This window comes from Crocodylus siamensis, chromosome 9 (genome assembly GCF_052110815.1).
Source record: "Crocodylus siamensis isolate JL-2025a chromosome 9, ASM5211081v1, whole genome shotgun sequence".
In the NCBI taxonomy this organism is placed as follows: domain Eukaryota; kingdom Metazoa; phylum Chordata; order Crocodylia; family Crocodylidae; genus Crocodylus; species Crocodylus siamensis.
Window position 1 is genome coordinate 31787867 of NC_143403.1, and position 17617 is coordinate 31805483.

At 48.6% G+C, this 17617-nt stretch overlaps 1 protein-coding gene across 8 annotated transcripts in view; it reads right to left on the minus strand.

Moving 5' to 3' along the window:
• Window positions 1–259: 259 nt before the first annotated feature.
• LOC149857274 (dipeptidase 2-like) overlaps window positions 260–17617 on the minus strand; it is a 53653-nt gene continuing 36295 nt past the window's right edge. For all 8 annotated transcript variants that reach the window (XM_090062967.1, XM_090062966.1, XM_090062964.1 and 5 more), the window contains one exon: window positions 260–3274. In XM_090062967.1, coding sequence (XP_089919093.1) covers window positions 3059–3274 — 216 coding nt within the window. In that variant the 3' untranslated portion in view covers window positions 260–3058. The remainder of the gene's footprint in view (window positions 3275–17617) is intronic.

The window sequence follows — 17617 nt, forward strand, 5'->3', positions numbered from 1 at the left end:
GAATCCTTTCCAAAGTGTGGATCACGGCAACAAGTAGGAGCAGCAGCTGTGGCCTTGTGCAAGGGATACATCCTAATAGCCACCAACACCTCTCTCTATACCACTGCACTCCAGTCCTTAAATCTCCCTGATCTTCCTGTGCTGATTGCTGTGCAATCCTTTGTGGAGTAGATTTGTGGCTAATTCACTACTTTCAGAGCCTTTCAGAGCCCTGAACTTTGCATTTTTTCAGCTAGACAAAACCAAGAACCAGTGAATCTTAATGTAATCACATTTTATTTAATTTTTCATCTATATATTTTGCTTCTGTATACAAATTTGCAGCAGAATTATTTACTGCACATAGCAGGCATCACCAAAGGCTATACACTGTGGCAAAAGCAAGCAAATAAACTACAGATGTCTGAAAAGACAGTATCAAATTTATGCCAGAAGTGCTACTGAGCAAATGTTTATATAGGAATGGGAATGCATTCTGAATACAGTACTGCAGTGTGCACAATTCTTAATAAGTGAATAAAAATCACATGTGAAAGAAAGAAGAGAGGGTGAAATCCTATGAAGCGTTTTATCATTTCAAAGTTATATAGAAAATGAAACAACCATTTTGAGTACCTTAAATAGCAGCCAAATAGAGTGACTTTAACATAACCACAAATTCAGTAGCAGAGCTGGAAATGTAATATATGCCTTCAGGGATATAGGTTGTAGGATATATGGCTTTAGCTGCATACTTGTGCAGACTTTTACGTCTAAGCAGAAATGCTAAAACAGATATGCACTCCAGAGAGGTTTGTCTTAAAGCTATGCTAAAGAACTTTGTCTAGGTCCAGCATCCCATTTGTACATGTCCTGCAGAGGAGCTTTCCTCTGAACTAGGAAATATTTTATTTGCTGTTTGCATTTCTGTAATTATCAACTTCCTCTTTATAATTATTAAATGTGTTTGTTATAAAGACAGTTCTACAGTTGCAGACCTTTGTTTGATACTATATTTCAACCAAACTGTAGAATATGTAGCAACCAGACTGGAGCAGCTATATAAACAAGCCATAATAAAAGGCAGATATGAGGGATAACAGATATTCATAGGACTGCGCAGGTCAACAAAGCAATCTTACAATATTGCCAGTTCACATTTTTTTCTCTGAGACTCATGATATTTGGGTTGGTTTTTTTTTAGAGCCCAGCTTTGTGAGTTGTCATTATCTGCAAATGTCTTTGATTGGGGAGTATAAACTCCCCCTCCACCCGCCCCCCCAAAAACCTTTTGTGTATGTGGAAATTTGAAAGTGTTAGCTTGAAAGCACAAAAATATGCAAGCACTAAAAAGAACTCAAGTTTAAAAAAAGCCCATGATTTTAGTGCTTTGGATAGGCAAGACTGAAATCACAGCTGGGTGAAACAATAGTAAATGCTTTTTAATTTGTCCATCTCGGGAACATTTTTTAACATTAATGAATACAGATTTAAAACAACTTTTTGAACTTTTTAGCATAGTTTTGTGCAAATATTATTAACTATTAGAATAACAGTATAAATATTGTGGCAAAATAGGTCCAATTCCTCCTTCCCCCACCTGCAAGCAGACAGTTAAGACTGGTCTGCTCACATTTCCCTCCATACATACTTTCATCATGTACATGACTGCTTTTTAAGGAGGGGGCAGCACCAGAGCTACAGGAGACCATTTACACCAGTGGCTGGAATACATGGTACCTATCATCTCACTTCAAGCAATTTCTGCACTGCCTCATCTGCCATTGTCAGTCTACAGAATAAAGCTCAAAGCTGTTTAGTGGAAGTGGAATGTGAATTCACATCTCTCTCACCATTTCCATTTCCATTGGATCAGGAATGGTCTACTCTACCCTGGTGCTCTCTGACTGCAACATTTAATGATTCTCACAAGTATCTTGTCAACTTACTGAATAAGATATAACTTCTAAAGAAATAATGGTATTGATGGTGCTGAAAATGTCTAATCTCTGTACTCTGATCCTGTCAGAGTCAAAGGGAAGCATGATGCATGGGGCGGCATGGCTCTGCAGGATGTGAGGCCTTTTTGACATTTGAAACTTTACAGCAACCACAACCCAAAACAACCCAGGAGAGCAGCCCATGGTAATCCTGTACAATTTCTGAGTTAGAACAAGACATCCTGATTCAGTATCAAATATCTATGGATTAAAGAGAATACATTAATAATTTCAAGGAAACAAAATACTTCTTGTAAGCCTGATTATATATTTTCCTTCCCCAGATTTTCTGGGGAAACTCAGCTCACTTTGTAAATGAAGAAATTAAAAAACTGCTGATTTGTTTTCAGTCCTAAAAATAGGACAAATGTCTGGCCAAAGGCCTGCACCACTAGCACAGAACCTGAATTTTACCAACTTTTACCAGCTTTTATCAGCTTCACTGATATCAGTAGGTCATGGAGTGTTCAGTACTATACAGGTTCAAACCCTTCATAGTCCTAATGTTGTTGTTACTCTAACTTTAAAGACATAATTCGTCTTTGCCATATGTGGGTGTGTTCAGAGAAATTATGCTTAAGGTTTAGTATGATTCACACACTTCTGAGACAACTTCAAAGGTGAGCAGAGAACTTTTTTAGTTGCTTTGCAGTTCATTTGATGTGTAATGTCTTTCCAGGTATATACAGTAAAATTCAGATCATTAGTATGCAGATGGTTTGCAACCCTCTGAATTTGCCGCAGGATGCCAAGTTAAAATGAGCTGCTCAACTGTTTGTGGCAGCTTTTGTTTCAAAGGGGTCATTCTCCATTCAGCTAGAGCTGATCAACAGCTCTGCACAGCAGATTAGAGAGGCAGCACCTGTTAAATAAAAGCTACATCAAACAGCTGCTAAACTATCTCACTAGTTCTTGTGCAGCTGTTTGCTGCAGCCAGCTCTGTATGTCCCCATTTCTTTTGCAAACCCTCATCTTTGCTTGGGGTAGGAGGAGTGCTAGTGAGGAACCTAATTCTGCAAAGTATATCTATATTCTGTGGAATATTCAAAAACTCTTTGAATCATGATATTTTATAACTCTTAATATATTATCATACATATTACACTAAGGAACATTAGACAAGATGACGACCACAACACAGAAGGAATTCCAGAGAAAGTGCTAACTGGCTGGGCTTCCAAAAATGGAGTAGGTTTATGTGGTCTATATTTTAAGTCCAGGCGACAGGAATTTTGTACTTCTTCTGGTTGTATTTCATCTTCATTCACATTCATTGATCTACTGTCTCTCTGCACCTGGAGAAATTCAAACAGCATTGTCCTGAAAATCTGTAATATACTAGAAGAGTTTCATGTTGCTGGGTAAATGAACATTTGATATTGCTTCAAGTGAACCATTTCTAAAGTGGGATTGCAACATCCAGTTCAGAAAGAGAAAAACAACTTCGTTGTCTGAATCCACCAGAACCTTGGTTGCACTCTTATGACTTTCACTGAATACAAAAAGACTTTCATTGAATTTCTTGAGCCCTTTGTGGCATACAAGGTGAAGAGTCTCAGATTCAGCTGTTTAACAAGTTGAACTGTTTGCCCATAAGACCTGTGGATGCCTCCATTGCAAAATTCCAAAAAAAAAAATCACTGAATTTCACAATAGTCTTCATAGTTTGCATCTACATAAGATGTTTACTGCAGAGATGCCCAATTAGTTCTGCAGTAAAATCTCAGCATCTACATGGGTGCCCCTATTTGGTCACAGTAAACTAATAAGTGTGCCATACAAGTTCTATCTTGTGGTGATGTTTTTTTACTGTGCAGCAGCACATGTGTAGATGCTGATGGAGCTGGTTGGGGCATACGAGTGCTTCAGTGTAGGAGCTTCCTGCCAGCTAGCCCCACACAGAAGCACCCTTGTGCCCCAGCCAGCCCCTCTGCAGCATGTTGAGCCAGGTCAGAGCAGCCCTGTGTTGGCAGGCTGACTGCTGGGCTCCCTGCCAGTCAGGCCTGTTTCAACCCAATTCAACATGCAGCAGTCTCCGGTGCATGTGTAAACATGATGCCCAGGAGCAATAAGCTACAGTGCAATATGCACCAGTTTATTGCTTCATATTAATTGCACCTGTAAATGCACCTTCATAGTCTGTTCTCAGTCATGATATAAAAGCCCTGAGCTTCTTTTCATTAACAAATGTTCACCCTCCAAATTATTTTAGGCCACTGAAAGATGTGTTAAGTCCTATCCTGATTGAGGCACCCAGCAATACATTTAATATCAGGCATGTACCTTGTTTATCAGATGACTTGAAACTGAACAAAATTCTTGTCACATCACTTGTCATGTAAAGACTCTTGAAAAATGTTGCCTTTTCAAAATATTTGTTGTTTATCTTAAAGGTGATATTTATTGTCCATACATAAATAGAAAATGGTTTGAAATGACAGACTTGCAAGTCCATCCTTGGTTTCTGGATATTTTTAAAGGCTGTCATTAAAGACTTTAACATTGTTCTTACTCATCCTCTTTCTCTTCCCATTTGAAATTCTAGTTACTTGTCCACCTAAGGTGGAGTCTCAAGTAAGTCTTAACAGTCACTGCTTATTATGGTCTCAGTGGGCACGTCTACATGTGCAATTAATGCACCTGCATTGAATGGTTCCTGATCCCCATATGGCCAGGAGAGCTGTGCCAGCTGGAAGGCAGCTGCCTCCTGATCCCCACGAGGCAGGAAGACAATTGCCTCTGCAGCTGGCACAGATCTCACAGCCACATAATGTTTAGGCACAGCTCCCCCCACATCAGGGCTTAGCCAGGCAGCAGCAGGCCCCATGCTGCCTGGGCTGAACAGGAACAAATTTCTCCTGGTCAGCATCTACATATGCACTATGGCACATTAGCTAATGCACCATTTATCTAGTAGCTGTAGGTACTGGTAATAGCAAACCATGCATTAGACTAATTTAATGCACACTAAGTGCCATGCATGTAGAGCATTTGTACACATGCTTGTGCTGCAGCAGTGGGTGCTTTTAGAAGTGCCCAGTGTTGTGGCGCATGCAGTTGTATAAGTGGCGAAATGCATGTCAGTGCTGAGAAAAGTGCATGCTTTTAAACTAAAACACCTCAAAAGTGTTTTAGTTCAAAAGTGCACTGTCTCCATTTTCTGCATGCTGATGCACATTTTGCTTCTTATACAGCTGCACGCACCACAGCGCAGTGCACATCAGCTTCTGTGTGTAGCAGACTCAATTAATCAAATCTGCTCTGACCCACTGGATCTCCGGCTTGTCACAGGATGAAAAGATATGTATATAAATGCCACATAAACAATGATGATTTACAATGGTGATTAGTCTAGTGGGGCACCTGTACATGTCACAGGGTTTAATCCTCTTTAAATTAAATAGATTTTTAAATTTTTAAATCGTGTATTTTACTGTCACATCAATATTTGCATGTACTAGGCTTTCAAACTAATTAAGCTAATTGTGCAATTCCCTGTAAATTCCAGCAGGGGGCACCACATACCAATCTACCCTTCTGCTGTCTTCCCTACTGAATTACAGCTATAAACCAGTAATACAGCACTAATCCCCTCACTCCTGAAACCCCACCCCCACAGGGAGCCTCACACTAGCCCCCACCCTTAACAGCTCCCCACCAAGCCATGGACACCCCAAAACCACATGAATTTCCACCACTCCCCCATCTCCTCCCATGCCCCTATACCCACTTAAAGGATCCTTCTTACCTCCCAAGCAAATGATCCCCATAGTAACCCATGGTCATCACAAACCCACCCCATCAACCCCCAAACCCATTTGGGGAGAGGACCTTTCACCTTTCCCCCCACCCAAATAGGCACTCTGCCACTTGCACCCCCCTAGACTCCAGTCTCCAGGAGGCGGACCATGGCAGGAACCCCTGTGCCCAATCGTATCATTCCCTCCAATGCCCCTGAACCACATGAACTCCCATGTAAGGAAATAAATATAAATAAATAGGTGAAATATAATTTTTATTTATAATTATATAAATATAATTTTTATGGGGTGAGGAGCAAGTGGCCTACCCACCTGTTTCTCATCCTTCTCCATGTCACTGGTGGTAATTGCAACTAGTGTGTGGGGAGGAAGTACACCACCTGCAGTAGTGGTGGTGGTGGTGTGTACACCACCAAGACCATGGGGTAATATATCACGGTGGGGAGGGAGACAAAAACTCATGCCTGAGTAACAGTTTGTTTTTCATGTTTCAGGATTACGTTTCCCAGCATCCCCCAGCAGTCGGGGCTTGGGTCGGTTTTCCATGAATACCTACACATACGTGCACACCTGTGTATGGCATGTGGCACAGCTCTGTGAAATGTTGGGGTGGCTATAGCCTGCACCACCTCTCCCCACCCCAGTCTTTCCACCAGACCTAATGGCATGGCATGTAGATGCATCTCAGCACATCAAGAAACAAGGAGGTGTAATAAAAGGACACCTGTCCTTTATTTCAAAAAGCATTTTTGCACAATTGTATATAGTCTTTAAAGGTGGCTAAGAAGATGGCTGAATAGCTGGAAGCTGACTGGATATAGCATTAAAAGCAGCAGACATCTTTAGGAGGATTACTGTCCTCCCAACAACCAAGGCAAACAATGCCCCCCCCCCCCCCCCGCCCAACACACACACGCCAAAAACCTGACTCTTGCAGGCTGCTTATACCACCACTTCCCTCCACCCCACCCCCACAACTTGGGCAAAGGAAAGGTTTAATTAACCCTTCACAGGACATGGTCCATCCAGGGAGGCTAGGCTACCAAGTGTTGGGCACTGAGCTGTGCATGCCATGCCAAACTGGCTCACAACATAGCAGAGGCTGGATTGGGTGGCCAGTTTCATGATGGCCATGGCCACTCTTTCGTCTGGCAGACTAGCCCAACACAAGGCAGTGTTCTGCCTCACAATTTTTGGCCCCAGCATTGAGACAATGTGGGCCACCCTGGTCTTTCAGAACATCTTGAGCCACTGTTGATTGTCCCAAGTGGTCTGTACAATTCACTCCCACCAGTCTGAGCTGCTCACATGGGCCCAGATCCTGTGGTTGCTGCTCCTGAGGGTGATCCAGAGAGCCCTGTCAGCATCCACTTCTGTACCCGCCTCTCAGCTATTCCACTCCACCGCACATCTAAGTGCCTTTTTTTGCAAGGCACATCTACATGCAGGCATTTCATTGCAAGTGTTTAGAAGCAGGAACATAGCATATGCTGCTATCATTAGCTCTGACTCTATTTTATGCAATAACCCCAAGGCCAACAGCCGGATTCTTAACAACAGTTCCACTTCCTCCTTCTGCTCCTCCTCCTCCTGTCATCCAGATTCTCTATTTCAGCCTCTTCACTCATTTTGTCACTATTTTCCACGTCCCTGTCATCATGCATTTCATCTGGAATCTCCATTTGGTCCTCCTCACTCATCCGGTCTGGATTCCTCAAAGCCAGGTCATTTGCACGCATGCAGCAGGGACACTTCTTAACACACAGCACCACCACCAAGCAGCAGGGTACATGGGAGTGGGGCTCTGAATGGTAATGGGAGCTGCATACAATCATTTAGAATTGCAAGTGACCTCCTGTCTGCATGTCAGTAATTATCCTGGTCAGGTGTCTGTGTCCTGGGTGTTGGTGCAGCAGAGCCTTTTCCCTTTACTGTAGTAGGTGGGTGTGGGGAAGGTTATGTACTGCCCAAACAGTCCAAACTCAAATGTGGTGTTTAGGATGACCTCTGGAACCCATTCATGAATCCTGTGGTCATGATACTGTCTTTTACCAGATCATGGAATAGGCACACCTGGAAAATGATAAATAGTTCTCAGGTGTCCCTACTCATTCTTGGGTTATTGTCCTTTGAAAGAAGCCTCTCCCCAGAAAACAGCCCTGCCCTTCAGGAACCCTGGTTTGAAAGCAGCATCTCACCAGAAAACAGACATGACCTGCAAGAACCCTGTTTTTAAACAAACATTGCGCAAGAAAAGAGCCTTGTCCTACAGTAGCCCAGGTTTGAAGGAAGCATGTCTCCCCAGAAAGAGTCCAGGCCTGCAAAAACCCTGGTTTGAAAGCAACCTCTCCCCAGGCACAATTGCCTGATTGGGAACAGGGCCCAGTTGTTTATTATAAGAACAGGCCTCGAGCAGTAGAGCCAGCAGTCTGCTGCAAGCAGTCAGAGAGAGAGCACTTGGCTGAAGCTGCTGCTCATCACATCTTAGAGGTACAGGGTAGGAGCTATAGGGATAGTTTCATAGTTTCTAGGGTTGGAAGGGACCTAAGCAGATCATCTAGTCTGACCCCCTGCCATGGCAGGAAAGAGTACTGGGGTCAAAGGACCCCAGGAAGGTGGTCATCTAGCCTCCTTGTGACAGGGCAGCCTCCAGGGGTGCCATGACCTCCCCCAGTGCCCTACCTACCCGTGCCAACTCGGGTCTTGAATGCACCCTCTGTCTCACCCACCATGTCTTCTTGGTAAATATTTAATGGGAGGCTACCTTCCTGCCCTCCTTGGCACGATGCCTGCCTTGTTGTACTGGGGCTCTGGCCAACTGCCCGCCTGCACCCTCACAGGCGCCTCCCTGCCCGCACCAGGGCCTTGCTCGCACCTCCCCACCCGCACCGGGGCCTTCTATGCCTGACTCAGGCTTCCCAAAATTGGGGCTCAGGCAGCCTCAGCTTTACCTGGCCCCCAGACCCTTCCTTGGGTCCTGTGCCCGACTCAGACTCTTCGCAACTGGGGCTCAGGCAGCCTTAGCCTTACCTGGCCCCCAGACCCGCCTCCCTGGGCCTATGCCCCACCAGTTGCCCACACTGGGGTTGGGGTCGAGACACCCCACAACACAGCACCCCCGCAGCACTAGGAACCCCCCCTTCTACTGGGGAGCTCCCTTGAGGCCTCCTCCACCCCTACAGCCTCACCCGGTCCTCCAGTCTTAACAATAACTGAAGACAAGATCTCCCCTTCCTGGGTTACAACATAACTTCCAAGCACAACCAAAATCTCCCCCTCTGGGATTCCAACATGACTTCCAAGCAAGCCTGGCTCCCTCTCACATCTCCTCATCAGGGTTTCTTCTACCCAGTGCTGCCAAGCAGTTGCTCACCAGCTACCCAGCTTCTCTAATGTTCTGCTCAGCTTGCTTGCACAGAGCTCCCTCTTTCTCCTAGGCTGCTGGCAGGGAATCTGGCCTCTGCCTTCTCTGTTTATAAAGGCCAGGCCCTGCCCCCTGGCGATCAGCTGACCCAATTAGTCACCATAATAACTCCCACCTGCTGCCCTGGTGAGTGGCAGCTGAGCCCCTTTTACTACAATTCAAGCTTTAAGGAACAGGCACCCTAGTGTCCTGGTGCCTCTAGTTACTATTCTTCCTGCTATCAGTAGCAGGCACCCTAGTGTCCTGCTACACTCCTCTTAAAAACCCCCAGGATAGGAACCTGCACCACTTCTCTTGGAAGTTGGTTCCAGACCCTAGCTGCCCTGACTGTGAAGTAGCACCTCCTGATATCTTCATAGACATAGACATTAGGGCTGGAAGGGACCTTGGGAGATCCTCTGCCAGCCTGTGACCGTTATTCCTGGTCAATCCTGGCGGTGCTCAGGGGAACAGGGACTCCCCCAATGCCTGCTGATCCCCCCTGACTAGTTTATAACAGGCCACAAGATCCCCCCTCAGCCTTCTCTTTTGGAGGCTGAACAGGTTCAGGTCCCGTAGCCTCTCCTCGTAGGGCCTGCCCTGTTGTCCCCTGATCATATGAGTGGCCCTCCTCTGGACCCTCTCCATGCTGTCCACATCCCTCTTGAAGTGTGCCGCCTAGAACTGGACACAGTACTCCAACTGTGGCCTGACCAGTGATGCATAGAGGGGGAGGATCACCTCTTTGGACCTGCTCGAGATGCATCTGTGGATGCATGACAAGGTATGGTTGGCCTTCCTGACTGCCTCCCCACACTGCCGGCCCATGTTCATCTTGGAGTCAATTATGACTCCAAGATCCTTTTCCGCCTCCGTGCTGACAAGAGGGGAGTTCCCTAGCCTGTAGGTATGGTGCCGGTTGTTCCTCCTGAGGTGCATCACCTTGCACTTGTCGGTGTTGAATCCCATCCTATTCTCATCTGCCCACCCTTGTAACCTGTCTAGGTCTGATTGTAGCCTGTTGCTTCCTTCTAGTGTGCCCACGTCCCCCCACATCTTAGTGTCATCAGCAAATTTGAACAGGGTGCTTTTTCCCCCCTTTGTCCAAATCACTGATGAAGATGTTGAACAGTGCAGGCCCGAGGGCCGAGCCCTGTGGAACCCCACTGCCCACGTCCTTCCAGGTTGAGAAGGACCCTTCCACTACCACCCTCTGGGTGCGGCCCTCCAGCCAGTTGGCGACCTATTTGACTGTGTGGGTGTCTACACCACAGTCCCCCAGTTTCTTAATGAGAACGGGGTGAGAGACAGTGTCAAAAGCCTTCCGGAAGTCCACTGCTACCCCTGCATCTAATGATCTGGTGATCTGATCGTAAAAGGCCACCAGGTTGGTCTGACAAGACCTGCCACTGATGAACCTGTGTTGGTTGCCCCTAAGCATGCAGTCCCCTGCTGGCCCCTCCTGGTCCTGGGGCATGACCTAAAACTACACTCTGCTGGGGCTGGATGGTGTGGTGGGGCTGCTGGTGGCACAGCAGTCCATAGGAAATGCCAGACTATTGCTTCCCCAGTGAAGGGTGAGTATGGACTCCAGGAAGCCTCAGCCCCTGCTGCCTTGCAGGTTACTCTGGGGAGGGGAAAGGCTAGGGAACCACATGCCAAAAACAAAGCAAGGGCCCAGGTTACTGTGTGGAGCCTGAAGCAGGGTCCAGGTCATGAAGGGGCCTGAGACAGCCCAGGCCTACACCAAGCCCTGAGGCAAAGGATGTGAGGCTGACTGTGAGCTGAGACTGTAATTATGACTGGCGACCCTCCCTGGCATGCCTGTCAGTACATGGCCCATTTCTTACACACAGTTTTGGTGCTCTTGTGCAAAGCAATTGCCAGGATGGTGCCAGCATGTCTGCACTGATGGGTATTTTTGCACTGAAATGAGGATGGGGGAAGGGTAAACTTTTTTTTCTGATCCTCTGAACAGCAGACCTCTAAATTGAGGGAGCAATGGTCGGGGTACAGGTACACCTTATTGATCCAAGATGTCTGAGGCTGAGACGACAAGTTAGCAGGCCAGAGACAGAAGAAGACAGCGAGCCAGGGTGTGTAAGACTAAGGCAATGTGGTCCCATGAGGATGTCTCCAAGGAGAGTTGCCCAGCAGGGGCACAAGAAGACAGTGCTCAAGTGCAGGCTGAAGTCCAATATAAGAGCTGCTTTCCAACACAGAGTTGTGTAAGAGGGCATCATGACGGGGGAGCTATGGGGACATCGTCCTCCACAACCAGTATGTCTAGCCATTGGGAACTGACATCCCAACATATGAAATGATATCTGAGATTGGGCTGGACTCTGCTGGGGGGCAAAGGGGTGGCGGGATGGGCAATTGCAGACAAGTGACATGATATGTGGGTGAGGCATAGTTTACTTCAACTGACAACTAAATGTGGGGGGGGGATTTGATTGTCGCGCAGGGAGGTGAAGGGCAATGCAAAGCATGGGGGCTGTGCTTGCTTGTGAATACTGTTCAGGTGTTCAGAGCTCATCTAATACCACCCCCACACACACGTGCGCACACACACATTCCTTCCTGTTTTCAGCTCTGATTTATATGTTGTCGCTGCTGCCACTACAACTACGGAAGAAAAGCAGATCATATACAAAGCCTGAGAACAACACCCAGACATGCCATCATTCCCTGCGTGGTGTGTTTGAGGCACATCAGTGTTAACTTGCAATGCTCCTACACATACTGTCTGTAAAAACCATGCATGGTGGACACATGGTAACTGCCAATAAATCTCCTAGGTCCTGATCACTGTTACTGTTACTTGGTTGGTTGCATGGTGGGGGTTAGTGGGGTTGGCGGTTCTAGGTCTGTCTGCCTTTCTGCTACCTCTGCTCTCTGCCCTGCTGGCCATGGAGTGCCATCCCTGCTTGCAAGTAAAGGTGGTAAATATAGTACGGTAAAATGATAAATAAGTAAAAATGATAAATAAAGTGGTTGGCTCCTGCTTTGCCCCACATGCTGGAGATCACCTCAGAATCCAATCTATACTTAAATTTTTGTCTTCTAGCACTGCTGGTGCCTACTGGTTAAAGAACATGAGGTATTTTTAAAATCCTGTCCTGGGACAATGTAAAATGAAAGTGCCCATCCTCCATGAAGATCTGGAGAAGTATGGGCTTTAAATAACCATTTAAAAAATAACCGACAAGTACTATAATTTTTTTTTAAAAAATGTGTAGTTACATGGTAAAGTTAAAACTGTTTGCAGGTCAATATTATTCTGCCAGTGGGCCATGATACTTATGCTTTTATCATTGTTTTAAAAAGGTCCCCAAAAAATCTTTCCTACAGGGTAAAATTCCAAAGAGCACCAGAGGTTATTAAAAAAAAAAATCACACTCTTCTCCTCGAGGCAAATAGTTTCTAAACAGGTACAAAAAGTGCCTCAAGCCCTCCCTTGCAAACTGCTTCATCCAAAAGCAATCCTACTTATTCCTTCTGATGGGAGGAGGCCGCTGCCTGGTGCCGGGCCAGGTCAAGCCCCCGCCCAGGCCCCTACTTGGCCCAGCCCCCCCAGGGAGCTCCGCGACCGGAGCCGCGTGAACAGGCTGCGCAAACAGGCGCTTGAGTTAGCGCGGAGTTCGCACAGGGGAGGGCGTGGGAGGGCACAAGACCCTGCCTGCGACCCCCGCCCAGCCATAGTCAGCCCCAGCCGTAGCCAGCCTACCAGAGGCATGACACGGATGGGCACGCACCGCACCCCGAGGGTCCCCTCGGGCTCTGTGGCCCCTCCACTGGGCACCTCAGAGACGGCCGCCCAGACGGAGCCCATGGTTCCGGGCTCCATGCAGACGGAGCCCCTGGCTCTTGGCTGCGGGGGCTGCCTGTCCCTTTTTCAGGCTCTGGGGCCCAGGAGCATGGCCCCCTCCCCTTGCGGGGTCTGCTCCCTACTGGGGTCTCTGGCGCGCCAGCTGGAGGAGCTCCAGGCCACAGTCCAGAGACTGCGTGGCATCAGGGACTGCGAGCAGGAGATAGACTCCTACTGCCAGGCCCTTCTCCCCCGGGAGCCGCAGGGGAGAGCTCCGTCTCCCTCTGCAACTAAGGAGGACTCTGGGACCTCCCGCTCTGCCCAGTCAGGGGCATGGACCAAGGTGGTCAAGGGCCCCAAGGCCCACTGCACCAAGGCCACTGCCCCGCCAGAGCTTAGCAACAGGTTCGCACCTCTTGCAGCCCTAGCAGAGCTCACGCAGTTGCCAGCTCCCGCAGGCAACCCAGGCTCGACCGCAGCTACTGGCCCCGCTCTCCCCAAGACAAAGCGTAAGGTGTTTGTTGTGGGAGACTCCATCCTGCGGGGCACTGAGGGGGCAATCTGCCGCCCCGACCCCTTAGCCCGGGAAGTCTGCTGCTTCCCGGGGGCCCGCATCCGAGACATTGCGGAGAGGATCCCACAGCTCCTCCGGCCCACAGACCACTACCCCATGCTCCTTATTCATGTGGGCACCAATGACACGGCTCGGAGCACCCCCAGCCAGGTCATGAGGTGCTACAGGGAGTTGGGAGCGGGGCTTAGGGGTCTGGGAGCTCAGGTGGTGTTTTCCTCGATCCTCCCAGTCTCGGGCTATGGGCTGAGGAGGGAGAGGAGGATCCACGCGGTGAACCAAAGACTGCGGCGCTGGTGTTATCAGGAAGGCTTTGGCTTCCATGACCACAGCCCGCTCTTTGGAGAGAGAGGCAGCGAGCTGCTGGGAAGAGATGGCCTCCACCTCTCTCCCCTGGGGAGGAGGCTCTTCTCAGCCAGGCTGGCTAACCTGCTCCACCGGGCTTTAAACTAAGCCCCCTGGGGGATGGGGGGACTACTGCCCCTGCTGGCCCGCTGAACGGCCCTTGCAAAGCCAGTGGACCAAGGCACTTAAGGGGGCACTTAAGGGAGCTCACCCCTGCCCCAGCCCTGGCACAATCTGTGGGCAAGGCAAGAGCCCCCAAGGGCACACTTGCCTGCCTGTACACTAATGCCAGGAGCCTGGGCAACAAGCAGGACGAGCTCGTCCTCCTGCTCAGTGCAAAGAAATATGATGTCATTGGGATAACGGAGACCTGGTGGGACTCCACCCATGACTGGACCACGGGTATAGAGGGCTATACCCTGCACAGGAGGGATCGCGTTGGCAAAAGGGGCGGGGGTGTAGCTCTCTATGTGAAGGAAAGCTACATGTCCCTGCAAGCTGATGTTGGCGACGGGCATGGACAGCTAGAGACCCTCTGGGTAAAAATTCGTGGGGAATTCGGCACAGGGGACACAATGGTGGGAGTCTACTACAGACCTCCCACTCAAAGTCCCGAGCTTGACCAGGAGTTCGCCCGGGAACTGACTGAGGCCGCTTGCTCCAGGACCTTGGTTGTCATGGGTGACTTCAATTACCCGGACATCTCGTGGGAAGATCACTCAGCTAAATCTGAGCGGGCGCAAAGCTTTCTCTCATGCGTGGATGACCTCTACCTGACCCAAGAGGTCTATGGGCCAACTAGAGGCAAAGCGCTGCTCGACCTGGTACTGGCTACGGGGGATGACCTAATCAGCAACCTAGTGATCGATGGGAAGTTGGGTGACAGCGACCACGAGCTGATCCCTTCACCATCCTCCGTAAAGCTGGCAAGTCAGTCAGCAACACAGAAGTCCTTGACTTCAGAAAAGCCGACTTTGACAAGCTCAAGAGGCTAGTCGGTCAGGTCCTCAGGGACCATGACCCCAGGGAGATGGGAGTTCAAGAAGAGTGGTTGCTTCTCAAGGAAGCGATCCTCAATGCACAAGCTAAATCTATTCCAACACGGAGGAAAGGCAGCAAGAAGGCACAGCAGCCCCCCTGGCTCTCCGGAGACCTAGCGGACCTACTGTGGCTAAAAAGGAAAGCCTACAAAGGATGGAGGACGGGATTCACCTCCAAGGACGATTACTCTGCGCTGGTCCGGTCCTGCAGGGAGCAAACCAGGAAAGCCAAGGCTGCAACTGAACTCCAACTAGCTTCAGGCATCAAGGACAACAAAAAGTCCTTTTTCAGGTATGTGGGGAGCCAGAGGAAAAGCAAGGGCAATGTTGGACCCCTGCTAAACCAGATGGGGCAACTGACAACTGACGCCCAGGAAAAAGCCAACCTATTAAATAGGTACTTTGCGTCAGTCTTTCATCAGTCACACGGGATGCCCATGCCTGCTATGGGACAGGGAAATCTGGGTGAGGGGGATCCCCTACCCTCCATCAATGCTGACCTCGTGAAGGAACACCTTGAGAAGCTGGATACCTTCAAGTCAGCCGGCCCTGACAACCTGCACCTCAGGGTACTCAAGGAGCTGGTGAGCGTCATAGCCCAGCCCCTGGCACGGGTCTTTGAAAACTCCTGGCACTCTGGTGTAGTGCCTGAAGACTGGAAGAAGGCCAATGTGGTGCCGATCTTCAAGAAAGGGAGAAGAGTGGATCCGGCTAACTACAGGCCCATTAGCCTGACTTCTATCCTGGGGAAGATCTTAGAAAAGTTTATTAAGGAGGCCATCCTTGAGGGACTGGCTCAGGCTAACATTCTAAGGGACAGCCAGCACGGGTTTGTTGCGGGTAGGTCTTGTTTGACCAATCTCATTTCCTTCTATGACCAGGTGACCTATCACCTGGACAAGGGAGAAGAGATTGATGTCATATATCTTGACTTCAAAAAAGCTTTTGATCTGGTATCCCATGATCACCTCTTGGCCAAACTGCCCAGTTGTGGCCTTGGCTCCACCACAATCCGCTGGCTGGGAAATTGGCTTTGTGGTCGGACCCAGAGGGTTGTGATTGATGGCAGTCAATCATCATGGTGCCCTGTAACCAGTGGGGTCCCTCAAGGCTCTGTCCTGGGACCCATACTGTTCAACATCTTCATTAATGATGTGGACATTGGAGTTAGGAGTGGACTGGCGAAGTTCGCCGATGACACCAAACTTTGGGGCAAAGCATCCACGCCAGAAGATAGGCAGGTGATCCAGGCTGACCTGGACAAGCTCAGCAAATGGGCAGACGAGAACCTGATGGTGTTTAACACCGAAAAATGCAAGGTTCTCCACCTTGGGAGGAAAAACCTGCAGCACCCTTATAGGCTCGGCAGTGCTACGTTGGTTAGCACTACAGAAGAAAAAGACTTGGGGGTCATCATTGACCACAAGATGAACATGAGCCTCCAATGCGATGCTGCGGCTAGTAAAGCGACCAAAATGCTGGCGTGCATCCATAGATGCTTCTCGAGCAAATCCCGGGATGTCATTCTCCCCTTGTACTCGGCCTTGGTGAGGCTGCAGCTGGAGTACTGCATCCAGTTTTGGGCTCCACAATTCAAAAAGGATGTGGAGAAGCTTGAGAGAGTCCAGAGGAGAGCCACGTGCATGATCAGAGGTCAGGAAAACAGATCTTACGATGACAGGCTGAGAGCCACAGGACTCTTTAGCTTGGAAAAGCGTAGGCTCAGGGGTGATCTGATGGCCACCTATAAGTTTATCAGGGGTGACCACCAGGATCTGGGGGAACATCTGTTCACCAGAGTGCCCCAAGGGATGACGAGGTCGAACGGTCACAAACTCCTGCAAGACCGTTTCAGGCTGGACATAAGGAAGAATTTCTTTACTGTCCGAGCCCCCAAGGTCTGGAACAGTCTGCCAGCGGAGGTGGTTCAAGCACCTACATTGAACACCTTCAAGAGTAAATTGGATGCTTATCTTGCTGGGATCCTATGACCCCAGCTGACTTCCTGCCCTTTGGGCAGGGGGCTGGACTCAATGATCTCCCGAGGTCCCTTCCAGCCCTAATGTCTATGAAATCTATGAAATCTATGAAAAATACCAAGAGCTCATTTATAATGCATATCTGAATTAATTATCAATCACTGGATTAAGCCACTGCAGTAATTCTGCCATCTTTTCCTGAAGGTTCTTGAATTTTTCTTGTGTATCTTTCATTTAAAACTCACCGTGCCTTTGTTGCCATTCACTAACATTTGCTACTTCACAAGAGTGGCGAGTTATAGACTGAATTTTCTCAAGTAGCTGCCTTTCATATTGAACAAAATAGTCTTTTATAACCTGGAATTGCAAGCTTAGGGCAGTGGTTCTAGGTCTGTCTGCCTGCCTGCTGCCTCTGTTTATTGGCTGTTACCTGCAAGCATGGAGGGCACCCCATGGTCAGTGGGGCAGAGAGCTCCTGATTGCTTTTCCCCACATGTAATGGTGTCAGTTGGGTGCATGGTGGGGGAGAGTTGTGGGTGTAGGTCTGTCTGCCTGCTCCCTTTGTTCTCTGTCCCAGTGGCCCTGGGATCCCCCCTCTGCTCGCTTTTCCCCAAATGTAACTGTATCACTTGGTTCCACAAGTTTACTAAGCTGAAGAGTGCTTACTGCTTCTTGTAAATTGTTTACCCTGAAAATTCTGTAATGGTTGGATTGTTATTTATGTAAGT